Raw genomic sequence first — 27,933 nt, forward strand, 5'->3', positions numbered from 1 at the left:
AAAAAAAAAAATTTCCAGTCTCGATCCCGATAGAACGAGCTCCGGGAACTTAGGGTGCCGTCACATGGGGCGTAACTTGCGTAAGCGTAACCAGCGGATCGCCAATCACCGAGTTATTCCGATAGAGCCCTTCATCGAGCTCTATCGGAATAACTCGGTGATTGGCGATCCGCTGGTTACGCTTACGCAAGTTACGCCCCATGTGACGGCACCCTTAGCCGGTCAACTTCGACTTTTTTAATTTTTTTTTTTCTAATCGTTTGTTGGTCGTTTGTTGGTGATTGTTGGCCTAATTACGTTTGTTGGTTTTTAATTTTTTTTTTAATTAAAAAAGAAAATTTAGCGTTAAGTTAGCCGGAAAAATCTCATTTTTAATAAAAAAAACCGGTCTAATCGATGCGTAATCGTCTGCTGATGATTGTTGATCTAATTTTAGCGTTTGTTGGTTTATTATTACAGTGGGTCCACAATAGGTGATTTAAGCCCTAAGCCTTAAGAAATTGATCAATCGCAGTCAAGTATGAGGAGAAAACTCGACTGTGATTGGTCAATTTCTTAAGGCTTAGGGCTTAAATCACCTATTGTGGACCCAGCGTTAGGGCTAGTCTACAATAGAGTCGTAAGGTCGTGAACGTAAGAAATTGACCAATCACAGTTGAATTCGAGGAGAATAATCGACTGTGATTGGTCAATTTCTTACGTTTACGACCTTACGACTCTATTGTAGACTAGGCTTTAGTCTTAAAAACGAAAAATTATCTCACATTGAAACCGCATCTGCAGTAATCGAATATGAGTACGTTTACACGGCACCCTTAATCGGGTTTAATAACATCCGTAGTTGTAAGACTGGCCAATCACAGCCGTTCCATTCTTTAGGGAAATGGCTGTGATTGGCCAGTTTTATAACTACGGATGTTATTAAACCTGATTAAGAGCCAGTTTCACCAACATCGGTTAACTTTAACCTCCAGTTAAACTATATGTTTGTCTCTTTTTAATGAACGTATCTGAAACGAGACAAAGATATAGTTTAACCGGAGGTTAAAGTTAACCGACGTTGGTGAAATTGGCCCTAAGGGTGCCGTGTAAACGTACTCACATTGAAAGGTACCTTTAAGCGATTTGTAGAGTCCCTAGAAAACTTTTAGGGACTTTAGCGATTTGTTCTCGCGACTGCGTATTACAAAACATCAACAAAATAAAAGTGCCGACGTTTATGGAGTATACTGAAGGAAATATTTGACTGATAATTTATTTACGCACGAAGATTTATTTATCTGTATTTTAATCTCAAAATGGATTCTTATATAATGCAGGTAATGTGAAAAGTGTTGCTAAACATACGATATTAAAATAGATTGTTTTATCTTATTTTTTATTTTGTAGATTCGCCGAACATGGCTTAACCAGGATGGAGATGCATTAGCAGTAAGTTATACGAATATAATTTAATCAAAGATTATATAGATCGTATAAATGTTATTTTTTTTAAAGGATCTCTTATCTTTGAGACACAGTCATGTCTCTATATTTCAAGTTGTATCAGAAACTGCCATAATCAAGGCTATGGAACATTTATCTGCACCATTAGATGATCTGGTACTTTGTCACTTAAAGTAAGACTATTCTCTTTAATAAATAAACATATGTATATATACATATACCTATGTTAAAATATGTGTTTTACATTACGTATTGTATATTTCTTTTTTTTAGAGCTGTATCTGCTATGAATAAAAATGATATACTTATTATGTATAATTATCAAAGTTCAGCTGTGCAATGTCTTGCAAAGATTCTCCAAATGCAAAAGGAAGAAAATTGGATGCTGCCAGTAATGAATATAATGTGTCTAGAATTAAGATTATCCGCAATAGGTGTGGAAAATTCAAAGTCTAACAAAAATATGAAGCAAGGAGAAATTCTTGAGAAGTGTGCCGAGTGTTTGATGGCTTGCTTCCGTGTTTGTGCAGCTGATAATAGAAGTTCAGAAGAGGAAACAAAAAGATGGGGAATGCTAGCCTTAATTAATCAATTGCTGAAAGTATATTTTAGAATTAACAAGTTGCATTTGTGTAAACCTTTGATACGAGCCATAGAATCGTCCCCTTATAAGGATCATTTTGCTCTGGCGCAACAAATTACGTACAAATTTTTTGTTGGCCGGAAAGCAATGTTTGACAGTGATTATAAGATGGGTAAGCATGTTTTTCTATAGCTTTTACAAGCGTAATCACTGCAATTATTTCATTGAAATGTATATAAACAGATGTAAAAATGTTTCAGCTGACGAATACTTGACGTATGCATTTGAACACTGTCATATACAATGTTCAAAAAATAAGAGATTGATCTTAACTTATCTTGTACCGGTGAAAATGTTATTAGGATATATGCCAAAACAAAGCCTATTAGAAAAATATAATTTAATGGAATTCTACGAGCTAATGGAATCTGTAAGAAAGGGAGATTTACGTTCTTTAGAAGGCGTAATGGCAAAACATGAAGCTTTTTTTATAGATGCTGGTATATATTTAATCGTAGAAAAACTGAAATTGATTGCTTATAGAAATTTATTCAAGAAAGTATATTTAGCACTAAACACGCATCAAATACCAGTTCAAAGTTTGCTCATAGCATTACAAATAAATGGAATGGAGGATATAAATATGGATGAGACAGAATGTCTTCTTGCAAATTTGATATACGAAGGCAAAATTAAAGGTTACATATCTTATCAACATAAAAAATTAGTTATATCCAAACAAAATCCTTTTCCACCTTTATCTACAATTGTATCATAAATGACTGAAATTGTAATTTATCATTACTATTTCTATAATAAATATATTTTATTTTTTACAATTTTATTATTGTAAATATTAATAAAGATCTAAAGAAAAAAAATTATCAAAAAATGCAAGTATATTCAAATCAATCTCATAAATGGAAATATATGTTAGAGTAAAAAAAACATAACTGTTGAAGAGTCCCAATTACTTATTAACATCCTAAGTAGCATACTGACGTTATTAAACGTCAAAATGACCTCATTTTGATGTCTAATGACGTCATTCGACGTTATAATGATGAATGCTTGCTACCTGGGATCATATTCAAAAGCAAGAAAACAAATCTTTATCTTATGATGTATATCGAAATAGCTAAATTTTTTGTATGCTATTTGATAATATAAATAAATAAAATATACAACAATTGTATTTTTGATTCGTGAATGAATAAATAACTAAAGATCTTATAGGTTTTTTACTTTCTTTTTTAGCAACTCTATATACAATTTGCTAACTTCAATTATGTTAAATTTTGCTCTCAATCAAGATTGCAATATTGAAATATCAAATGACTGATTTCTTCTTTTCATAAGAAGTCTAGCAGATTATATATATTATACAGTTTCTAGCAAATGATCCATTTAGATTGTAATGATTTTAATTATTAAAGTATTATTAAATATATATTATATATATATTATATTATTTTTAATATATATTATTAAATTATTATTATTATAATTAACTCTCATATCTAAATTGGAAGTATAAATATATAGGATGTCCTGTAAAGACCATAACAATGCTTAAGGATAAATTCTTGAGATCATTTTAAGAAAAAAATCAATACCAAAATATTCAGGTTATAATAATTTTTAAATTAGCATTAGAAATTATTTTAAAATAATTAAAATCTAAAAAACTGATATGATATACAAATTCGGGTAAAGGACTCTTACTAGGTTATTAGCCCTTAGACTAATCCTTTATACCCGAATTTGTATTTTTCAGAGTCTTCGATTTTATTATTTTAAAATAATTCTTATATTCCTAATATTTAATATTTATAATATTTTCTCTATTGTGCGCAGGGCCTTACAGAATCGATACCCATGAAAAGTCACCTTTAAAGATGTTAGTCAGATGAGACTAGGTCAAGTCAGGTCAGGTCAGGTCAGATTAATTATTTGTGGCATAGGATCGGTGATTATTCTTATAAAAGTATATTTAATTGTTTTAAGTGTGATATAAGAATGTTGTTATTCAGGCATAAATTTAAGGCAAATCTTACTCAAGATTTATCGAAAACGTTTAAACTTTTCGCTACCTATTCCCCGAATACAAATGTCTCGGAAGCGAACAGTGACGAACCAGGTTAGTTTACATACCAACGGTGGCTGCGTTTCGATATTCACTGTCAGTACTGAAAATCTATAGTGTACGTGACGTAAACTATAGATTTTCAGTACTGACAGTGAATATCGAAACGCAGCCAGTGTTGTGCTACAAATAAATGATTTTAAAATTAACTAGATAAAGATGAGATAAAAATATCTAAATTAATCTTAGGTAAGATGAAGATGATTCTGTTTTTAATATATTCATAGACATATTAAATGTCTATGAATATATCTAGATAAAAGAAAAATATATATGGCGATTCATCTAGATAACTTCCAGATATTATTTGCAAGACCGCTTATGTAAACATAGTAATATAAAAAAAAAATGTAAATTATGAAAGGGATATAAAAATATATTCATACTTTTATTTGTAAGTTTTTATCGCTTACTGCTCAAATTCTACTACTTAAGTATTTTATGTGCTACTAATATATTTTATGTACTCTAAACTAAATTATCTGAACATTATTCTAGATAATTTAGTAAAGATAACACTTTTTCATCTAAGATGCAGATATAAATAATACATATATTTTTATAATCTATATAAATATAAGATGACGCCAAAATTTTATCTAGATCATCTATATAATTTTATTTAGATAATAGCAAACACTGCATACCAATTACATGCTCTGTTAGAAAAGAAAGAATACAGATCTTTGTTTTCAGAGTTTCGTGTACTGGAACTTTACCCGCAGAAGAAGTTCAAGCAGGAGAAGCGACAGATGCGAAAGATTAATGTCCCACCACCGAGAACCACGGAGATGCCTGTCGACCAAGACTGGCCTTCGGTTTGGCCGGGTGCTCGGACCTTCCATCCTGCCTCGGTACCCCTTCCTTTGCATCAAGGCTACGTAGAAAAGGGCGCACCACCCAGCAAACACGCCAATGCCGAACTCATGAAGATACCAAACTTTCTGCATCTGACACCACCGGCAATTCGGAGGCATTGCGAAGCATTGAAGCAATTTTGCACGAAATGGCCTACAGCTCTAGAAACTGATGAGGAATGCGTGAAACATTTTCCCGTCGAAATTATCACATCCGACTATTGTTACTCCTCGCCAACTATTAGAGATCCGCTTGCTAGGATTGTCAGTCTGCAAGTGAAGCTATCCTCGTTTACTTTAGACATTCATGCCAAAGATAAGTTGTTAAGATTACTGGGAAACAAGTACAATCCGGAAACGGATATAATAACAATTACTGCTGATAGGTGTCCAACTAGAAAGCAGAATTTAGAATATGCTTGGTATCTTCTCACTGCGGTGTATCATGAATCTTGGGTAAGTAGTTAACATTAACAGTAAATTGAAAATTAAATAATACAAATAAATGTTTAAGTATACTAAATATATATACTAAATACTATACTAAATATATATATAATTACAGTTAAGTATAATATACAGGGTGTTCTAAAAATCCCGAAACGGTGAAATATCTTGAAAATAAAGCATTTTATAGAAAAATGTTTGAGACAAAAGTTGTAGAGTTTAAAAAGATTTATTTAATCGTCTTATCAGTTTGACTTTGAGTGATGTTTTTCAAGGTCATTTCAAGGTCAACTCGATTTTTAAAAATAGTATTAAAGTGTTTTATGTAAATAGATTCCTTGTAACATTCTGCATAAAAAATTCTAAGGATAAAAGCTATAAATCGAACGGTTTACGAAATATTTAATATCTTAATCTGACATATTTTTTTTAATAATTTTTGATATAAAATACAAATATCTTATAAAATATTTAATTTTTGATAATCTTACCTTAATATACTTTTATGCATAGGATAATTAGACGAATCAATTAGTGTAAAGAAAACGCATAGTTATTTTTTAAAAAAAGTATGCATTTTGTAACATGTAGTCAAACTGATAAAACTATTTAAAAAATCTTTTAAATCTTTTTAAACAACTGACCTTTTGTCGCAAACGTTTTTCTATCAAAAATACTTTATTTTCGAGATATTTCACTGTCCCAGAACTTTTGAGTTACCATATATATTAAATATAGTTTAATATAACTATTATATTAAAATTATATTAAAACTATTATATTTAACTAAAATATTAAATCTAATATAATTATATTAAATATAGTTTATAATTCGCAAATAATACTAAAGAAAATTTTACTTGTAGAGAGTGGAACCTTGGGAAGCTGAGAAATCCATAGCGGACATGGAATACTTTGATTGGGATACTAGCCAGAGTCGTACAAGTCTGGTGACTTTATATACGTGGCCGATAGCACCAACCGATTACGATTATGAGAATATCCCACACGTGACAGAGTATAAAATTGCCGTTTCAGATCTTATAAACAACGGTGAAGATCAATATTCGATCGATAAATATAAGGAAGCCGTTAAAAATTTGTTAAATCTTAAATGCGATAATAAAAGTTGAAACTCGAAATGTGAAAAAGCGAATTTTGAATTAATTGGGAGTCATGAAGGTCAATTGTGACTTATTATATCTGTATATATTTAAAATTTTTATATTTTTTTTATTTTTTTTTTTTTATTTTTTGTTCGAAATTATACAGGGTGTTAAAAAATTAAACCGACAAATTTTGAAGGGAGAAAGAAGACTTCAAAATAAATATTTTTTGTTAATACTAATTTTCTCTACAACGTTTAATTGTAATACTACATGATGATATGAGATATGAGTTTGTGACTTTTCAGTTTGTCACCTTTGTATTAAGGATCCTGGCTCCTTGCCGACCATGTCGAAATCGTGACGTCGAAGAAAAAAATTTTTCGACGAAACCACTTCAGATGGTTTTAGCATATTCTTAAAAAACCCCAAAAACTATCCTTTTCCCTTTATAATCAATCAACAGCTGTAAAATGTAATATTATGAAGCTCAGTCCGTCTGGTCTTTGCACATGCGCAGTCATTCCGCATGTCAGAGTCTGATATCTCGATCATTTTACAGATGTTGATTATAAAGGGAAAAGGATAGTTTTCGGGGTTTTTTTTTTAAGAGTGGGCTAAAGCCATCTGAAGTGCTGTTTAATCGAAATATCTTTTCATTAAAAAATGGCATCTTATGAATTTTTAGCGTGTGCTTTCTCGCCTCTGACGTCAGAATCCAATATGGTCGCGGTGAGCACCCAGGAGCCTTAAAGTTAATCGAGGAGTTTTTGAGCATTTACTGTAAAAAGAATGAATTACTTTTATGTATTTGTTCCATGTTTTTTGTTCAAGATTAAAGTACAATTTAATTTTTCCACTTATATGTTTGTTTATTGTTTAAGTCACAAACTCCTATTTCATACCATGTAGTATAAAACTAAAAATGTCATAGTGAAAAATAGTATTAACAAAAAATGTTTATTTTGAAGTCTTCTATTTCTCTTAAAATTGTCAGTCTAATTTTTTAACATCCTGTATTTTCTTAGTCAGTTGATATGATTTTCCAGGAAGTACTGAATCGATCGATTTCAATTTTTTGAAAATATAAAATACATGTCTGTGATTTTATGATTCTTACCAGCATTATCGCGATATCTTTAAATCAACTATTTTTTCAGAACTATCAGTCTAAAATTTTAGTGAAAAATTAATATTTTTTTTAAACTATGCCAAATTAAAGTTGTAATTTTATATTTTCTTTTTATTCTGATACGAAGCTGATCGTTAGCTATATTTGTAATAATTAAGTACCTTTTTGATTTTCTTGTTTTAGGTTTTAGATTTAGAGCAAAACTGTTGGAATTATATCAACCAGTAACATGTTTTTTTTATGTACTTTTTCAAAAATTATAAATAAAAAACAGACATTTCTGAAAATTAATTCTAAAAAATTTATTATAATAAATCGAAAAGACTCTGATTATATATATAAAATACATGGTACTACACTCGTCAACAAAATTAACGCATATGTATTTTAAGTCAAAATTTCGCATAATTTCAAATAAGCATAACTCCGCTAAAAATGATCGGATTTGAAAAATTTTTTTTTCACTGTCAAGCTTGAAATCTCTACTTTAAAAACCATTCGTCAGATTTTTAATTTATCCTCCCCCTACGCTACTGCTTCAAAAGTAAGGACGTTTTTTGTCTCTAAAATAAATTTTTTTCACAAATCTTATCATAACTATCGTAAAATGTGGACTTTTTACTACAAATTTAAAAAAAAAACAAAGTTCGTACGATTTTTTTTCGCGGAGTTATTACATATGAAAGTTACCCATACATTTTTTCCATTTAATGACTCCAAACCCTTTCTGCTGTGTGTGTGTGTATGTGTGCGTGCGTATGCGTGCGTGCGTATGGTTAGGAGAGGGAAATGTAGGAATGTTCTCATTCAAAATTGTGTGTTCCCGCCTCGTCTTCAGATTACTTCTTCTATACGTTCACGCATATTAATGCATGCTCTAATTGTTGTTTAAGGAATTTGAGCCCAAATTTACACGCACGCACGCACGCGTGGGCGCATACACACACACATACACACACACGCTATGCGCCAAATATCCAACCAGCAACCTTGTGGTGCGTGTCGGGTAATACTAATGCTGGCGGTAAATGGAAAAAATGTATGGGTAACTTTCATATGTAATAACTCCGCGAAAAAAAAATCCTACGAACTTTGCTTTTTTTTTAAATTTGTAGTAAAAAGTCCACATTTTACGATAGTTATGATAAGATTTGCGAAAAAAATTTATTTTACCTCGTGGAGTGCGTCAAAGTACGCAATTTTTTAGAGACAAAACACGTCCTTACTTTTGAAGCAGTAGCGTAGGGGGAAGGATAAATTAAAAATCTGACGAATGGTTTTTAAAGTAGAGACTTCAAGCTTGACAGTGAAAAAAAAATTTTTCAAATCCGATCATTTTTAGCGGAGTTATGCTTATTTGAAATTATGCGAAATTTTGACTTAAAATACATATGCGTTAATTTTGTTGACGAGTGTATTTCTTCGATATTTTTAAAGTACAATCTACATAGTAATCTTCATAAGATTGTGTAAAATTAGCAGAAATTTAAATTGCAATAACTTTTAAATAGGTGAATTAAATTAGTGAATTAAAAATCCAAATTTCGACAATAGCTTTAGTATAAAAGTAGAAACAATCTATATAATTTTTATACAATTTTTTGGGGTCTTATACTGTCTTTCCTGAATTTTGTATTTATATATCAGAGCCTTTTCGTTTTATCCTCGAATTAATTCGTTTTACTAGCCGTATCATCATTTTTCTTTGATTTTTCCGGTGTCCTACCTTAAAGATCAATTTGCCATGCACAATTTTACGCTCTCATTACATGACATAATAGTGTAATGAGATTGGAATTGTGTATTCGAATTTACCATAATTTGAACAATTGGAGCGTATACGGAGATTCATTTTCCCCCCGATATTTACATATATATACCGCGTGGGAAACGTCAAATTATCTTATTTGTCGAAATGCGAGGTAAAGTAAACCCCGTAAACATTTCAACGGTGTAATGCATATTTGTACATAAGAACAGTAATATTTTTGTTTACTCTTATAATATTTTAACATGTACTGACGTCTTTATTTCGTGATATAAAAATTTTGAGTAATCAGGCTGTTGAATAAAAAAATGCTGAGGATTTCGTTGCTACTCGGTGCACTTGACATCATCCTATGTGAGATTCATACAAGATCGGAAGCATTTACAAGCCAGGCATCATCGTCCTGCAAGAATCCACCTCTATGTTACTTGTCGGATACATACAAGACAGATACAAGAAGCATGTTTCTACCTTATCCAAATTATAGCAGACAACAGTCGAACCTTCAACGTAGTTACTACAACGGATTCAACTCTCACACGTTACCAGCTTATTACTCGTGAGTAATTTCTTAAGGCTCCTAGCTCCTCACCGATCATGTTGGAATTGTAATGTCAGAGGCGAGAAAACACGCTAAAAATTCTTAGATGCCATTTCGAAATAAAAAGATATTTCGATGAAACAGCACTTCACATGACTTTAGCACACTCTTAAAATACCTCGAAAAGTATTCTTTTCCTTTTATAATCAATCAACAGCTATAAAATGACTGTAATCTATAATATGAGGCCCAGTGCCCAGTCCGTCTGGTCTTTGCACATGCGCAATCATTCCGCATAACAAAATCTGATATTACGATTATTTTACGGTTGTTGATTGACTATCAAGGGAAAAGAATAGTTTTCGAGGTATTTTAAAAGCATGTTAAAGCCATCTGAAATAGTGTTTCATTGAAATATCTTTTCATTAAAAAATGGCATCTAAGAATTTTCAGCGTATGCGTTTCTCGCCTCTGACGTTACAATTTAACATAGCCGCGGCGAGGACTCAGGAGCCTTTAAATTATTACTACAATTAAGCTTAATAAATATAATTATAATTTATCTCTTTATTACAATTTTATATAATGTCGATAATAATAATATTACATAAATTTTAGGGCTTTCGACCCCATCAGTGTATTAGCGTCGTTGGCATTTTTGGCATTTTTATTGCAATCATTCGCTTCGCTCTTCGATCGTTCGAGGTCGATTTTGCCAACAATAATCAGTGGCCGACAATCGACCATAAATGATTTGACTGATGATATCCCAGAAATTTCAGAACACGTGTCGCGCGCTTTGCAGGAATACGTAAGTATTTCATGTTGAATAAACACGAATTATATAACATTATAATACACTTTCAGGAAAATCTTAATGAAGATTTAGAGAGAAAATAATTGACAAGAAATAATGACGAGCTTTTGCCATTTACATACAACTTTATACAGCAAATTCTGTCATTTCTTATACAATTTTTTTAGCGCTCTCTATAAATAATTTACATTTTTCTTTTTAAAAAATACAAGTCGAAATATGTGTTATCCATCCGTATAAAATCTAATTTAATTTTTTATATTAAAGATAATCTAATATAAAATGTAATATCGAATATAAACTTTTGTAGAAATATACTTTAGTAGCAGATAGTATCAAATTTTAGGAAGTAATAATATAACTTTGAAAAATAAGTAAATAATAAAATATAATGTATGCTTATTATTTACAAGCTCTATTCCATTTTGGACAAAATCTTTTGATTCATCTCGAATAATTAAAAAAAAATTAATTATACAAACAAATGCATGAAATATAATAATTTACAACTATATGAAAATTATCTTTTTAATTTTATTATTATAACGCATTATCTTTTAAATTTTATTATATTACTAATTGCATTATTGTATTATATATATAAAATGTAGTAATGCAATATAATATCATTTTATTATATAATTGACTTTAAACGTAGACAAGAGATCTATTTAAGAAAAAAGATTAAATTGTTACAATATCCAATGTTACATACATTTTTTATTCAGCTTTACTTGGTATAGATCCTTGTCAAAATTATAACTATTAGCACAATATTTATAAGTCCACTATTTTCCCAGCATTGTGTTGCATTGGATGCACAGGTACCTCAAATTTTTATCTAATATTACCACGGAACTCTAGTAGATGGTAGAGCTGTGGATCTGTAATAAAAAATTTTATTTATTAAAACATATGTAATTAATATATATATATATATATATATATATATATATATATATATATACAGGATATTCCAAAATTACTAGATGTCTTTTTAATAATAGATTCTCTGGTCAATTTGGAGATGATTGTATTTGGAACATTTATGTATTTAAGAAATACTAGTAAAAAGTTTTTAAAAATTCGATAAAGATGATAAGATCCTATGTTATAAATTTTAATTAAATATATATTAATATATATATTAAAATTAATATATATTAAATTATATTTATTATATTTTATTTTATAATTTATTATAATTATATTTATATTATAATTATATTAATATATATTAAATTAAAATATAATTAATATATATTAAATATATAAATTTATATAAATATATAAATTTTAATCTATTATTTACCTTTTTCCGACAGTAGATTTATACGGATGCGTTGTTATAAGACCTCGCCTCTCTTTATTACGTATCGCCTTAAATGTCACAGTTGTTTTCTCTTCAGCATTATTTCGTGCAGATGGAGGCGGTGTAAGATTAATCGTATTACTCTTCAGCTTATTTAGAATGGCAATACTTTTGGCGCTCATTTGAATAGGCTTCTGCTTATTCACATTCTCCTTATCTATTCGATTATTAATTTGTACAATACTTTTATTATTATTCGTTGATAGCTTCTTCATCTGCTTTGGGGGTCTGCTGGTGTTTTCGCTGTTCTTGTCAGATAGTACACGTTTCTTCGCTATCGTTTTCTCACATGGATCTTCTTGCGCAAGTTCGTCATTATTTTCATGAGCATTATTATCGTCATTTAAATTAAATACATTGTCATTGTCATCGTTTTCACTTCCATTTGCAGCAACAAAGGTAAAATTTAAAATATTGCGATCGTCGGACTCCTCATAATTTGTCTCTGATGCTACTGCAATCGCTGGTGTGGAATTATTCAACGGATCCATTCCTACCATACTCAAACAGGTAAATACAGTGGGATTCTCTGCATTACTTATGTCCGAGTCGGACCATTTGATGTTACGGATACCTTCGAGCAACTTTATCAACTCTTTGAATTCCAGTTGCATCTTATCGGTCACTGTTCCATAGCCTTTCATCATATTATAATAATTTTGCAATGTATTACTCATCACTTTCATTATAGTGTTGATTGATTGCCTCTCGCATTGCTGGAGACTATCAAGCTTCTTCGTGTGTTGCTGCATTATGGGAATCCAACATTTCTCAATGTCGGAAATTTGTAGAGACAGTTTATTCTGTAAACTTTCTTCGAAAGGTTTGACCTTCAATTGGGAAGCAGTCGTTTCCTGTATTTCTGCCTCGATCGAACATAATTCCTGCCACATTGCTTGCATCTGCGCTTTGAGGGAATCTCTTTGCCGTTGGAAGTAGTGCAAGGATTTGTTGATACGAGACTTTCCACTAGCATTCTGTTCCTCTACTGGCAAATCATTAGCAGCCAGGGTTAAATTATGCAATCTCTCGTCCGCATCTTTCTTATAAAGTATCCTGCAGGCCAAAATCTTATCGGAACTCTCCAAAGTTAGCACCTTTTCGATTAGATCCTTCTTCCTTTCATATAACTTTGTAAGCTTACAGTGCGTCTCCAACATTAATTTATTCGGTTTATTTGACGATTGCAACGTTCCGTTCTCGAAAGCAGCTAATCTTGACTTCAAAACATCTATTTCCTTTTTCTGTTCCTCCACTATCTTGATATAACCAGTAATGTGCGTCACGCAAGACACATTCTTCTTAGCGTGCGATTTAATTTTCTTTGCACGATTCGCGTATCTTAAAGTATTATACGTATCTTCATAAGTGAGACTGGAGGGGCCAATATTGGCTATCATAACAGTGTGGCAATTACCACCAAGCGAATCTTTCAGTAGCCTCGTGAGCTTTGAATCTCTATATGGAATATGTTTTATACCATCCGCTAGATTATTTATACAATTTCCAAGAGCCAGTAGAGATTTATTGATGTTAGCACCTTCCTTAAACCTAACACCTTTACATCCAGTAGCCGAAGCTCTTTCGGAACCAGCCAAATCGATCATAGACAGCTTGACACGCTGTACCTGACTATCCAACTTATTAATCATCTTGATGTATACTTGGAAAACCGCGTGGCTTCTGCTGCTCTCCTTATTCGCATCCGTTGGATGTTGAGTACGGTTCTTATTGCCCTCTGCCAAAAGTGATAGTAATTCCTCGGCACTTTGGATAGTGATTGGTTCTAAACCAGCAACTACAACTCCGCATCTACCGTCCTCTCTCAAGTGTAACTGGCCCATCTTGTGCAACAAGTCTTGTACATTCTCATTATATATTTCCAGGTATGATACACCCAAGTGAAATTCGCGATGTTTGCTCTGCTTTTCAATCTCGGAGAAGAGTTCTGCCACGGTACGATACGTAATGCCAGGATCCTCTCTGTAGCCCAGCATAGTATGAGTCTTACCAGCACCAGTGGCGCCGTAAGCAAATACAGAGCAATTGTAGCCATCAAGGAGATTGGTGATCAAGTTCTTGGTGCTTCCCTCGAAGACATCGGTGTTGGTGGACGTCGAGCTGAAAATCCTATCGAAGATGAACTGCAGCTGCTTGTTTTGTTTCTTCAACATGTCTCTACTCTTCTGCGCTACATTGTGAAAGAAGAAGAGCTCATCTTGCTCCTTTGGATCAAAAATCAACATCTTATCATCGACAACTTCGACCGCCGTTCTGCTATTGTTTTGCAGCTCGCGTTCATTGGGCGGACGAATTCTCACGATCACTTTGATGGATATTTCGGAGCTATCCTCAGATTGCACGATCGTAGTACCACTTGTGCTCGGCTTGGCCGATTCACCGGTCAATATCTGTCTCTTTCCCATTGCTTTCGTGTCTCTGCTACCGAGGCAGCCGTCCTTCTTGTTGAAAACCATCGTTTTTACACTTGTAGGCTACAAAATATACTTTTATTACTTTTAATACTTTTATCAAAATATTTAATATGTTAATATATTAATATTATATTAATAGTATATTAATATTATATTAATAGTATATTAATATTATATTAATAGTATATTAATATTAATTAACAGTATAATTAAAATTAAAAAAACTTTAGTAATACAAATTATATAATAAAAAGATAAATAAAATAATAAAAATAAAATATAAAAATAAAATAATAAAATAATAATAGTTATAAAAATACACAATAATAAGAACAATAGAAAAAATACACAATAAGAATAATAAAAAATATTAATACAAATACAAATATTATTAATACAAATTTGATTAAAGTTTTTTTATTAAAGAGTAAGATACAGCACCATACTTTGGCGAAACAATAAAAAGAAATTAGAATTAAATAACACGTCTTACCCGGAATTAGAGCACGTTTACTTCGATCTCTTTCATCAATCCTCACATCGTAATACGGTTGATAGGCTATTGTCGTAACTTCAGAAATGACAGCTTCGTCGATTCCAACAACGATTTCTCTTATGCGACGTTCATTGAACACTCTGTTCACGAAGAGGACAAGTTTTTCTCAAGTCGCGAAAGAAAATTGCCTTAAAACTAATGCTGTATCGATGAATAGTACTCTCGTACTCTGACATCGAGCAAAGCACGCGAAAAAAACCGTTACCGTTATGTCCAGTTTTGAATTTTAAACTGACTTGACACAACAACCAGAGAGAAACCTGAGAGCGGCCACCGCGATGTAGCGGACGCGTGTACTGATGCGCCCCCTGACAAAGTGGACATGAACTACGTCGTTACGCTCGGTAAAAAACGTAGAAATGGTTCGAATCCGTGATATGGTTCATATCTGAACTACTCGGATAAGAACCGAGTTGAGAACCAAACCGATGAGTCAGACAAGGACCAACAATCCATCGCTCTGGCTTTGTCTCACCCAGGAAGAATAGAGATAAGGAGGCCGAACCATAGACGTATGAATATATCTGGACGGAGCCTTCTGGCGCGGGGGGTGAAGATTTTAGGGGAGGAGGGGGCCGCCATATTGTCTGGCGACATTAGTGCTGCTCCATAGGTATAGAACAGTGTCATTGAATTATTTTATTGTGCGAAATTAATTTATTACACGAAAATATTAAAAAATGCCGCTTTGTGTTGCAATCGGCTGTTACAATAAAAGTTATCGCAAAGCTAATGATAAAAATCTAGTCTTTCTTTCCCCGAATCCAATAACACAATTCTTTTTCATCAACCAACTGAGATGCAGTGATATATTTTTGTTATTTATATGAAGAACCGTAATTCTCATGATTCAGATTTTTTTAAACGAATTAAGAACACTTTTAGCTATAAAGTGGTCTCGTGGTATTACATATATATGATCAATATTGTTATAATAAAGTTGATTTTAATGTTTATGAGTGTAATTCATATATATATATATATCGGCCATCTTCTTTGGCGACATTTTGACGCTCTCTTTGAAATGTGACATATCATGATATTTTATTTCTACTTCTATTGCATGAGAACAGACTTTTATAGAATAGAACATTAATTCAACAATTGTGCGCAATTGAAAATAATTTTCTGTATATATATATATATATGTATAAAATATATTTAGGTATAAAGTTATTTTCAATAATTTTTCAAAAATTTTAATAAATTATATTTTATATAATTATGACTTTATAGCTTAAAATGTTTTAATACGTTTCAAAAAAGCCAAAATATGAGGATTATGGTTCTCCATACAAACAATAAAAATATATCATATTTTGCATCATTTATATTAAAAGATATAAACTTTTAATATAAACAGAAAATTATTTTCAATTGCGCACAATTGTTGAATTAATGTTCTATTCTATAAAAGTCTGTTCTCATGCAATAGAAGTAGAAATAAAATATCATGATATGTCACATTTCAAAGAGAGCGCCAAAATGTCGCCAAAGAAGATGGCCGATCCCCCGCCGCGCCAGTCTCGGTCCCCTCGCCCTAAAACTAACTTTACGCTCCGTCCAGATATATTCATACGTCCATGGGCCGAACTATATGTTTGGGATTTGCATGGACCATGGACATAGGAATAAAGGGACGGAGTATAAACCTCTACTTTAGGCGAGGGGAGTGAAGCCGCTTCCGGGGAGCGGGGAACACGGTCACGTGGTACTTTGGTGCCGCATTGGTAATTGGTTCTAGCATAAATGCGCGAAATTTGAAAATGAGACATTTAGTTTGTTTACAATTATAAATGTGTGATAGAATATTTTGAGTAAAATAGAGAAACAAGGGGTTTTATTTATAAATCAGCATATTGAAATGTTAATGGTGTTAATGCATGTTATCGAGATGTCAGAATTAAATGATAAAAAAAGTTAGAATCTATAGATATGAAAAATCTTTATTGTTTTTGTTTTAGTATTTAATTTTGCAATTAATTGCAATGAATTCAGTAAAATAAAACTATTTATAAATAGAAATAACTAGAAGAATATTTATGATTATTAAGATTTTTAAGATTAGAAAATTATTTTTCACTTTTCTGCATTTAACAATGTGATTTAACGGATTTTGCAACAGCATATAACTTGCCCATGGAAGTAAGTATTGGTTACAGTTTTATAATAAAATATTAAAAATTTTATTATAAAATGTTAATGTAAATACCTATTAAATATTGATAAATAATTCATTCTTTAATAAATTGTACAACTGTCAATATTTATTGCATAAAGGGATTAGGATGGTATTATTAATAACAAAATTATTTTTTATCAATTTTATTACATTTATTGACCTTTAAATAAAATTAGCTTATTAAATACATGTCGCATACTCATTGGCGAATAATAATGTAAAGTTAGAGCAAATGATCTAAGTCGACTATCAAATTGTTTGTTTACAGGTTTTCCTCTATTTTTAAGCAATTGTCTTTCTAATATTTTAGAATTTGACCCACCTATGTCTTGTAATATCTGCAATTCTTCAGTCCCTAACATATTGTTTTTCTTGAGTGAATTAAGAATTGCCTCCAAAGAGATTATTCGTGATTCCTTTCGTCGAACCTTTTGTTGCAAAAGTTTAAACTTTTTTGAAAAAGAGGTTTTTGTGTCTTGCAATTTTTTGTGGAGGTATTCCTTTTCAAGAGTGTTATGGTCTCTCTTTGGTGATGTATTTGTTGACTGATCCGCAACTAAAAAATTTAAAAAATATAATGTATAACAGATTTTAATTTTTTAGAAAATTCCCAGCAAACACATATTATAACAGTTATATAACATTGGAGTCAAAAATTAAAATAACAACGTTATATTTTTATTATATAATTGTTATGTATTATCTATTTATTATTGCTATATAACATACTAGCAAACGCATATATTATAACAGTTATATAACATTGAAACAAAAAATTAATATAACAGCTGTTATATATTTATTACATAAATTTATATATCATCTGTTTGCCGTTGCTATATAATATATTAGTAAATACCTATTATAACAGTTATATAACATTAGAATAAAAAATTAAAATAACAGCTGTTACATAATATTTATTATATAAAGTATATAACTCGTTTACTGTGTTGTTATATAATGTGTACGAAAAATAGTTATATGTTTCTTCATTTGCGTGTTTTGTGCAATGTTGCTAAATTTCGCGGTTTTTGTATACACACGGTCTTTTCCCGCGTGCTAAATGCATAATGTGGTGACAATGAAAAACCAATGTTAAAGTAGCGCTGGTGTCAAAGTGATACGTGATCGCCTCTCTAATAAAATATGATTTATGGTTGATTTATTGTTGGCGGGAAAGCCGGCAAAAAATATTGTGCTGTGCCTTCGTGTTGCAAAAGATTCACTTTCTTTACATAAACCAAAGACTGTAAGTATATTTAAAGTACTTATTATAAGACTGTTATATATTTTATATAACTGCGATGTTCGTCATTCCTCTAATATGCTTTTTCTTACAGAGATTAAAACTCTCTCCATTGAAAGATTTGATCGCCACATCTCGAGAGACCCTGAGCTATTGCTATTCGATCATCTGTAATTCGTTCATCGTAAGTACACAATTATTGTGGGTGAGCTGTGGAATGCTGGATTTTATATATTGAAGAAGGCGGAAAGTGTAAATATACAATTATTAATATTGCAAAATTTTTTAGGTTATATAGCGATATAGCCATATAAAAATATTGTAATCTGTACGCTATATATATATATATATTGTATGTCTTATTTCATAATTATTATTTGCATATTATATGTTCTTTATTAATATTATATACTTAATAGATTCAATCAGTAAATATTTTATTCATCATCAGACATTTGTGAAGTGTCATCGAAGCATCAATTTTTATGGTTTTCATATATTTTACAATAAGTCATTGTCAATAAGTGTATTAATTTTTTAAAACTGCTCTTTAAGATATTTTGCATATACAGTTTATATATATATCGCATATTTTATTTAATTTTTAATATGCTTATTGCCATATTATCTATTCGCATTTTGTTTCAGATTAATTTGATTATTTGTATGTAAAGTTTACTTGTATTTTATTAATATTTGCATATGATTTTGTATCTTATATAGTTAACTAAGATTTATTAATTTTCAAATTTTATATTTTATTATTTTTTTCTAACTACTATAACTTAATTTTTTAAATTTGTTCTAATTTAAATAATCGATCAAAATTATCAACATGCCAAAAACATATCACCATTTATCAAAAAGACGTAAAAATCAATTGATTTCATGTCATATGTCACAATTACATAAAATTACAACTATAACATCAAATGTTTCCAAAAAACATTTTAAAATTAATTCTAATATTTGTAACTCTAACTCAGCTTGTAACTCTAACTCAGAGAATACATTTTTAAATGAAACTAATACTCTTCTCAGTGATAACATTTTCGATGCATCTAATAATATCTTTAATCCATCAATGGATAATAGTTTTTCAGCATCTAATAGTTTTGACATTCCTATTGCATCAGATCAAGATAGTTCTTCATTGTCTAATTTTTCTTCCAAATCAATTGATTTTAATAATGAAATCTCGGTACAAAATGTACAAAACTTAAGTTTACAAGAAGATTTGCAAATCTTAGTTTCAAAGCATTGTATTCCTCAAGGTACTGTAGATCAACTTCTTTTTATTTTGCGGAAACATGGTCATAATGATTTACCTGAAACGTGTAGAACTTTAATGAAAACACCACGTAATACTTTTCAAAATATATCTGCTGTTAGTGGTGGAAGATACATTCATTTTGGATTAGCTTCGGGAATAAAATACTCTATATCAAAATATTGTAAAATTATGCCTCGTGAAATAAAAATAAATATTAATATCGATGGTCTACCTTTAAGTAAAAGTTCAAGTAGCCAGTTTTGGCCTATTCTCGCATCAATTGAAATTAAAGATCTTTATACCGAGCCTTTTGCAGTTGGGATATTTCACGGAATGTCCAAACCGAATAATGTAAATGATTTTCTTCGTCCTTTTGTTAATGAAGCACAAATTGTTTTTCGAGATGGTATATTATTAGATAATAATTTCCATTGTAAAATCATATTGAATGCAATTTTATGCGATGCTCCTGCAAAATCATTAATCACATGTACCAAAGGTCACACAGGTTATTTTTCATGTTCAAAATGTTTTCAAGAAGGTGATTTTGTATGTAATCGAGTTGTCTTTCCGGAAATTAATTGCACATTAAGAACAAATGAATCATTTCGTACTCGTAGTCAAGAGGAGCATCATATAGGTGATTCAATTTTAGAAAATCTCCCTATAGATATGATTTCACAAATTCCTTTAGATTACATGCACCTTGTTTGTTTAGGATCGAGGCGTTTATTACAATTTTATGTCAGGGGTAAAAAAGGTGTAAGATTATCCAAAGTTGCAATTGATTCCATTAATAAACATCTACTTGACACAAGAAAATGTATAACTAAAGAATTTTCGAGAATGCCAAAAAGTTTATTATATATTGATAGTTGGAAAGCTACGGAAGTTCGCCTTTTTTTACTTTATTTGGGTTTAGTTTTGTTAAAGCCATTTTTGTCTAAAGACTATTATAATCATTTTTTATCACTAAGTATAGCTATTCGTATATTTGCAGATCCAAAAAAATGTTTAATTCTTAACGATTTCGCACATTCCTTGATAACCTGGTTTATTTCAAACTATAGAAATGCTTTTGGACTGGAATATCTTTCACATAATATTCATAATTTAGAACATCTTGCAAATGATGTCAAAACTTTTGGATGTTTAGATGCTTTTAGTTGTTTTAAATTTGAGAATCACATGCAAAAAATTAAAAAGCGAATAAAAAATTGTGGCAAACCATTAGAGGAATATTCTAATCGAATTTTCGAATTAAATCAACTTCCATTAGAAAAATCATATTTAAAGGCATATCCTATTATTCATATTAAAAAGACAATTCAAAACACTAATGATATATCTCATTTAGAGTTCAATGGCTTCAATATTTTTACAAAAGAAAATGAAAACTGTTGTTTGTTGAACGATAATTCTTTGGCATTTATTTTAGAAATAATTTTAGATAGTAATGATGTTCCATACATAAATGTAAAGCGAATTTTATATACCGAACCATTTTTTAACACTCCATGTGATTCTAAAGAACTACTGGGTATACAAACTTTTTTGGAAACAAGTCCTTTTAACATAGAAAAATTGCCGGCAACAAACATAAAAACAAAATGTTTGAAATTAAAACATCTTGAGTTGCAAAACACATTTGTTATAATTCCACTTTTGCATGCATGTACCTAATTATTCTTATTTTGATTTTTTCTTTTAAAGAATTATTCTCATCTTGCAGTAATGTTCTTTTTAACAGCTTTATCATTACCAAGATTAAATATCTTAGTGTTTTTTTTTTAAAGAATGATGAGATAATACTGCAGGTTTTTTATGACTATTGATTTTCATATATTGCTATGTATTGCTGTGGTTGGTTTTAGCTTTAAGTTGTTTAAAATATTAAATAAATACTTTGATATTACCTATAATTAAGATTATTTTGTACCACGCCTTTTTTCACGGACAATACTTTCGTTCTAGAAATTGCACTTCTTGCAATTTCTTCTTGTGTCGGCGCGATCTTTGTTCATCGCGCAGGATTCTGTAAATATATATTTACAGAATCCTGCTTATAGTGCTGTTTTTTTTGTGCATATCAAATCGTCGATTTCTTTGTGTCGTCAATCTGTGTGCCTACCTGACTCCATAGTGCGCGCGTTACCGCTGTTACTACTATTTAAAGATTCCGAACAATTATAAAAAGTGTATAGTGTTTTTTGTAAAAACATTTATAACAAACTTTATATTCTACAAAGAATAATAGCTATGTACATATATACATATATTAATAGAATGTAGTGTCAAACTCACACACATCCTCGATACCCATCGTTCTACCTGAACATTACGGGTGGTGTGCGAATTATAAGAAACTCTGTATTCTGCATATATATTTTTTTCAGAGAAAATGTCCGAAACAAAATTGTACGCAATTGTACAATTTTTAGCTGATGAATCTTTCTCAGAGATTCCAACAAATTGGATTCAACGAAATAATGATGTCTTTATTTGTTGGTGGCCTAATACAAAGAATATCAGTTCGCTTATTAAAAATCGAGCTGAACCGGATAAAAAATTATGGTCAAGATGTGATATAACGGTGATAAAATATTGTTGTAAGTTATAATTTTATGAATACTATATTTTAATTATAATATTTTCATTATTTTAATTTTTTAACGTGTAAATGCATATTTTATTTATATTTTGTGTCAAAAATTAATTTATTATAATTACTATATATTATTACGGATGTTATTGTTATTGTTATTATATTTATATGTACATATGTATTTATTATTATTATTATTTGGGTAGCGTCACTTGCATCTGCCCGCAAATCAGCTGCAGATGCTCAGTATGGTACGACTGATGAAGAAAAATGTGGCCGAGGGCAAAGAAAATTAAAGAAAAATGAATATTATTTTTCTGAGAACGATGAAAATGATTATACTGACGATTCGAATGATGAAGAAAGAAACGCGTGTGATGATGATGAAGAAAATTACGATAACGAAAAAAACAAATCGGTTAAACACTTGAAACAGAGTAAATTTTAACATTTACTTTGAATTAAATGTTTTTATATAATTGCTGAATATTTGAGATGCTTATTTATTTTTGTTTGTTGTTATTTTTCTTATTATTTTATTTTGTTTGCAGATATTAATCGACCTGTTTTTAATTCTATTCCTGAATACAATTCTCAGCAAAAAGATAATTGTTGCCAATCTATCAATACTTCCAGTACTGATAAAAATTCAAATTGTTTTGTTTCCAAAAATACTGATAATGAAATTTCAGTATCACGCACAAGTAAGTTTATATATCTTACAATTTCTATGAATATAATAAAATGTAAATATTAAATAACCAACAATTGTAATCTGTAGATAACAACAAATGCAGTTCTAATGAAAAAACAAAAAAATTACATATTCTGATAAATCCGCATCACCCTCTGGTATAATGGATATTGAGAGTATTCCTATCTTAGAACTTCCAGAAATACAAGATATTTATAAAATTCTAGAACGGATAGAAAGTAAGTTATGACAATTATATCTGCAATGTATTATATGTACAATTTTAAGAATTTATTAAATATTTAATACTCATATATTTAATACTCTAATATACTTAATATTTAATACTAACACTGTGCGTGTGTGTCAATTATATGGATGATGTTTGCAATTATAAAAATATACAGAAATATATATACATACATATATATATATATATATATATATATATATATATATATATACACGCTATACGTTTCTTTTTAATTGTAGCAGGTTTAGATAAAGTTATACGTGCAAACGTTGCTACCAATTTCGAGCTAAAAAGTATCTCGAGAAGATTAAGTACATTGGAGTCTGGTCAACGTAATGATGCAGAATTGATAGAAAATGATATGGTAATGATAATGCCCTTATTGCCACTACAAACAGTTGAATCTATAAAAGAATTCGAAAATTTAATTATATCAAACGAAGTTGCTGCATCGCAATTTGTAAGTTATTTTTCATTTGCAATTATTTCTACATCTGTATAGAGATCTATCTATACCATTTACTATATCATTTCCATCTATATCATTTCTATACTAAAAAGAATCCATATAGAAAAATGAATAAGTTGGATTATAGAACATTAAAGTGCAATTACCCATTGAATAAGAATCGTTAATTTTTTTAAAAGAAATAGTAAAGAGAATTAATTCATATGTATTATGTAAAACTTTTCATTTTTTTAAATATAGAATTATTTTTATAACCTTTTTTATATGCAGTTTTTATACATTTTTCAATAAACATTATTAACTACTTTCTTTTTCTAAATTTATAGTATAGTTGATATGATATTATCTCTATATTATATATTATTTACATAAATTTATTGTTAATTTCAGAAAAAATTGATCCTAAAAATTGGAGGCACCACTCCACGAAATAGCATTCATCGTACTTTAGAACGAATAATCAGCAATAAATGCGCAATAAACTGTTCCTGGAAAGGCGTTCGATTAAATTATAAAATAAACAATTTAACATTTATTAAGAATATACGTGGTAAATATTTGAAAATTATATTTAACTATTTTTTAAAATTCTTTTTCAATTCTGTTTAGATTACACAAACGTACATTTTTTTTATTAGATACTATTTAATTATTAAATATAATTTTCCTTTCATATACATGCGTATATGAAATTGTGTCAGTATATTAATTAAATTTTAACTTATTTTACAGATATTATATGCTCTGTACATTCAGGTTTAACTGAATCCGAATTCGATATAACTGCTGCGGAATGGTTCAGGTATGCAAAGCAACGAGCAATACGAGAAGAAAAAAAAAATCTATAATACATGGTGCTATTTACATTTAATATACTCACACACGTTAAACACACATTAAATTGTTTTAGTTTAAAAATTCATTTATATATCTTAATTATTTGTGATATCATAAATATGTTTTTGTTTCGTTATTTTCTTATAATATATATATAGAAAGTTTACACATATATGTTATATATTTTCATTCAGAAATTTAATTTATATTTTAAATAGTTTATATACGTATATATAATTATATCATTTATGATAAGAATAAGTTTCTGTGGACGTATATTATAAGAGAATACACATAAAATTGAGTGATTTTAATAATAACCATATGATAATTAGAAAAATAATATATAATTTTTAAGTTTTATTATTTCGTTTACGAAAATTATAAAGTTATAATGTCTAAATAAAATTAATGATCTATATATATCATATATAATAATCTATATCTTATCTATATATAATTAATAACCTCTATATATCTATATTATGTATATATTATATATATAATAATCTTATTATATATATATATTATATATATAATAATCACTTTTAAAGCTTCAAAAACAATATAAAAAATTAAGTTTAATATATGTATTAATGCATTAAGTTTAATAAAAATCAATTAAATGATATTTTTAATCTTTTATTAATACATAATCTTTTTATAAAATTATTAACAAAGCTTAAAAAGTGATTATGAGGAAAGATTGTTATAAAGATTATTTTACACACACACACACGCACGCACGCACGCACACACACAGCACGCATCTCTCAAAAAGAAAAATTGTAGTTGCTCAACAATTTAATAAATTTTTTTGTTGTATAATATAATATAAACATATGTATATAGTGCACGATGTCAATATATTAGCTTTTCTGAAAAATTTGCATGTTTTAAAAAATGTAAATTTATAAGTTTTATGTTGACATCGTGTCATTATGTTTATATTCATATTATTCATCAAAAAAATTTATACAAAATTATTGAGTTACTACGATTTTTTGTTGAGAGATGTGTGTTGTGTGTGTATGTGTATATACATTTAATTGTAACAATTATATAATTAATACATTAAGAACACATAACATACATTAAGTTGTTATATAAATATTACATGTATATTCAAAAACATTTGAAAATTAGATGTGACATTCATATAACAATTATATAAATATTGAACCAGTAATCTTAATATGTTATATCTTAATTATATTATAGTTATGTTCTTAATGTAACACAATAATATTACATTATATAATTGTTACAATTAAATGTATAACTATTATATAACATTGTTGCTTCCTTGAGTGGGAAATTACAAGGAATGAGAGTATTACATGTTGCAATACTGTTATATTACTTGTTATATTTTGTTACATTGAGTTATGTAACCGTTATAATATAGTTATAAAATGTGTTTGCTGGGTTGTTACACATATTATATTAAATAAGATGAAATATTTCTTACAATGACTGCATCCAGGGATAGGAGATGTGGCTCTATCAATTTTTAAAGTATTACATACAGAACTTGATGCAATAATACCATCATTTGGAACATTCTCAATCACACGTTCTAGCAAGTAAACATAAGATACAAAGCAATATATAAATAAAACTGCATAATCTTGTGCCATACAATAAATCAGACAGTTGGGAAAGTTATTTGATAAAAATAATGCCACTACTAACTTGTAAACAGAAAAAAATTATAATAATAATGGCATTACAAATAACGTATTATTTCTCAATCCTGATAATAATAATACTATTTGATACCTATATACGGTAGTGCATTTGGTCGAAGTCTCTTTGTACCATATAAAAAATTAAAGGCATCTTCTGCAAAATGTGCGGAACAAATTCTTGCTCCAATAGGAACTAATTCCGCATTTAGCTCTAGTATATTCAACCAAAGCAATTTTGCTTTTTCATTCTTTGGAAATCTATTAAAAAATAAATGTGTTACTTTATATTATATCATTTCTCTTATTTTGATAATACAATATAATTTTCATATATGCTAATAAAATATGATTTTTCTTACCGGTGATATGAGACATTATTTATATTTTTTTCTTTTATTTGTCCCAAAACGAGACGACTTCTTGTACGGTTTTTACAATTTTTTACAATGCACTGTGGCATTGTAAAAACAGTATATTTTTTCTTTGAATTATAACTCAATAAAACTGTTCTGACACTTCCATGACACTTCTGACTCTCGATGAAAGATTGCGCTTGCGCGATCACAACCAATCGCCAATGCGGCACCAAAGTACCACGTGACCGTAGTTCCCCGCTCCCCGGAGACGGCTTCACCCCCCGCAGCTATTGCTCTGTCCCTTTATTCCTATGTCCATGGCATGGACATAGGAATATTTATTCCTATGTCCATGGGGATGTGCGAACAAAACCGAGGCCCGATAGTAATACCTATAGGTACCTATAGATGGCATTGCAATCACAAGATGCTCGTTAGTTTGAGAAAGAGGAGAGATTGCAGGATGTAAAGCAAGAAGGATAGAGAATGACTAACACCAGAGAGAAGCCTGAGAGAGGCCATGCCGGCGATTTTCGTGGGACGCTTTTACTAGGCCGTACAGCAGCGCCGTGCATCCACTTTTAGGAATTGGAACTACGTATCCACATCCACTTTTCGATACCATCGATTATTTGGTTCATGTCCGTGCTAAATACATCCACTTTCATTTCTAGAAGTAAAATCTAAAATCATTTCTTACGCATGTGTGTCCACACATCTTATATCCATAAATTATAGATAAGAAATACATTTCGCGTATATAAATAAATTTAAAAAAAGATATATATATATATATATTTTATATGCGATATTTTTACATTTTAACATATACATATATGTATACACTACGTACGCGCACGGATGAATATATATTATATATACGTGCGCATATATACAATTAAAATAGTAAAAGTAAAATTATAATTTTATAATATATTTATTTACTGAATTTTTGCAATTAAAAGACATCAAACACGACTTGAATCGGATAATTTTTGATTATTCATATATATTTATTAATTAAAAATTATCCGATTCATGCGTCATCGTGTATTTGATGTCGTTCTAATAACTGTAAAAATTTCATTAATCTATTATACATTTACTTTCAAAAAGGT

General features: G+C 29.6%; 8 protein-coding genes across 11 annotated transcripts in view; 6 read left to right on the top strand and 2 right to left on the bottom strand.

Moving 5' to 3' along the window:
* Window positions 1-1,159: 1,159 nt before the first annotated feature.
* Pcid2 (PCI domain-containing protein 2) lies at window positions 1,160-3,262 on the top strand. The gene is made up of 5 exons (XM_083033098.1): window positions 1,160-1,319; window positions 1,390-1,431; window positions 1,498-1,619; window positions 1,720-2,201; window positions 2,290-3,262. Exons 1-5 carry the CDS (start codon window positions 1,299-1,301, stop codon window positions 2,805-2,807), a joined length of 1,185 nt encoding a protein of 394 aa, XP_082889224.1. The 5' UTR covers window positions 1,160-1,298; the 3' UTR covers window positions 2,808-3,262.
* Window positions 3,263-3,947: 685 nt separating this feature from the next.
* Mrps35 (mitochondrial ribosomal protein S35) lies at window positions 3,948-7,448 on the top strand. Its single transcript, XM_083033886.1, has 3 exons — window positions 3,948-4,169; window positions 4,872-5,488; window positions 6,346-7,448. Exons 1-3 carry the CDS (start codon window positions 4,049-4,051, stop codon window positions 6,610-6,612), a joined length of 1,005 nt encoding a protein of 334 aa, XP_082890012.1. The 5' UTR covers window positions 3,948-4,048; the 3' UTR covers window positions 6,613-7,448.
* A 2,311-nt stretch (window positions 7,449-9,759) lies between these two features.
* Window positions 9,760-10,968, top strand: LOC145933755 (uncharacterized). Its single transcript, XM_083033747.1, has 3 exons — window positions 9,760-10,044; window positions 10,645-10,837; window positions 10,894-10,968. Exons 1-3 carry the CDS (start codon window positions 9,794-9,796, stop codon window positions 10,924-10,926), a joined length of 477 nt encoding a protein of 158 aa, XP_082889873.1. The 5' UTR covers window positions 9,760-9,793; the 3' UTR covers window positions 10,927-10,968.
* Window positions 10,969-11,457: 489 nt separating this feature from the next.
* LOC145933754 (kinesin-like protein KIF18A) lies at window positions 11,458-15,437 on the bottom strand. The gene is made up of 3 exons (XM_083033746.1): window positions 15,144-15,437; window positions 12,156-14,710; window positions 11,458-11,727 (listed from the first exon to the last, which is right to left on the bottom strand). Exons 2-3 carry the CDS (start codon window positions 14,690-14,692, stop codon window positions 11,691-11,693), a joined length of 2,574 nt encoding a protein of 857 aa, XP_082889872.1. The 5' UTR covers window positions 14,693-14,710; window positions 15,144-15,437; the 3' UTR covers window positions 11,458-11,690.
* Window positions 15,438-18,389: 2,952 nt separating this feature from the next.
* On the top strand, window positions 18,390-23,922 carry LOC145933388 (uncharacterized). Of its 4 annotated transcripts, none has more exons than XM_083033050.1 (7): window positions 18,390-18,640; window positions 18,732-18,821; window positions 22,307-22,519; window positions 22,722-22,952; window positions 23,067-23,219; window positions 23,297-23,448; window positions 23,702-23,922. In XM_083033050.1, the coding sequence occupies exons 3-6, from the start codon at window positions 22,312-22,314 to the stop codon at window positions 23,371-23,373; spliced, it is 669 nt and encodes a 222-aa protein (XP_082889176.1). In that variant the 5' UTR covers window positions 18,390-18,640; window positions 18,732-18,821; window positions 22,307-22,311; the 3' UTR covers window positions 23,374-23,448; window positions 23,702-23,922. The 4 variants fall into 4 exon arrangements, with proteins under 4 accessions (XP_082889176.1, XP_082889174.1, XP_082889175.1 ...); XM_083033048.1 differs by having other exon boundaries at window positions 18,391-18,640; window positions 18,732-18,889; XM_083033049.1 differs by lacking the exons at window positions 18,390-18,640; window positions 18,732-18,821 and having other exon boundaries at window positions 19,307-22,519; window positions 23,705-23,922.
* LOC145934296 (uncharacterized) lies at window positions 23,373-25,107 on the top strand. The gene is made up of 4 exons (XM_083034658.1): window positions 23,373-23,448; window positions 23,705-23,922; window positions 24,322-24,481; window positions 24,664-25,107. The coding sequence occupies exons 1-4, from the start codon at window positions 23,373-23,375 to the stop codon at window positions 24,777-24,779; spliced, it is 570 nt and encodes a 189-aa protein (XP_082890784.1). The 3' UTR covers window positions 24,780-25,107.
* Window positions 25,108-25,495: 388 nt separating this feature from the next.
* Window positions 25,496-27,096, bottom strand: LOC145933391 (THAP domain-containing protein 5-like). Its single transcript, XM_083033055.1, has 3 exons — window positions 26,819-27,096; window positions 26,551-26,717; window positions 25,496-26,347 (listed from the first exon to the last, which is right to left on the bottom strand). Exons 1-3 carry the CDS (start codon window positions 26,917-26,919, stop codon window positions 26,166-26,168), a joined length of 450 nt encoding a protein of 149 aa, XP_082889181.1. The 5' UTR covers window positions 26,920-27,096; the 3' UTR covers window positions 25,496-26,165.
* Window positions 27,097-27,137: 41 nt separating this feature from the next.
* Window positions 27,138-27,933, top strand: part of Pdp (pyruvate dehydrogenase [acetyl-transferring]-phosphatase 1-like protein, mitochondrial) — a 3,512-nt gene continuing 2,716 nt past the window's right edge. Inside the window, exon 1 of the mRNA XM_083034659.1 lies at window positions 27,138-27,213. Coding sequence (XP_082890785.1) covers window positions 27,138-27,213 — 76 coding nt within the window. The remainder of the gene's footprint in view (window positions 27,214-27,933) is intronic.

The sequence above is a fragment of the Prenolepis imparis genome, unplaced genomic scaffold (assembly GCF_030444845.1).
Source record: "Prenolepis imparis isolate NDT839.2.m4 unplaced genomic scaffold, iyPreImpa1.0 SCAF_3, whole genome shotgun sequence".
NCBI classification, from domain to species: Eukaryota; Metazoa; Arthropoda; class Insecta; order Hymenoptera; family Formicidae; genus Prenolepis; species Prenolepis imparis.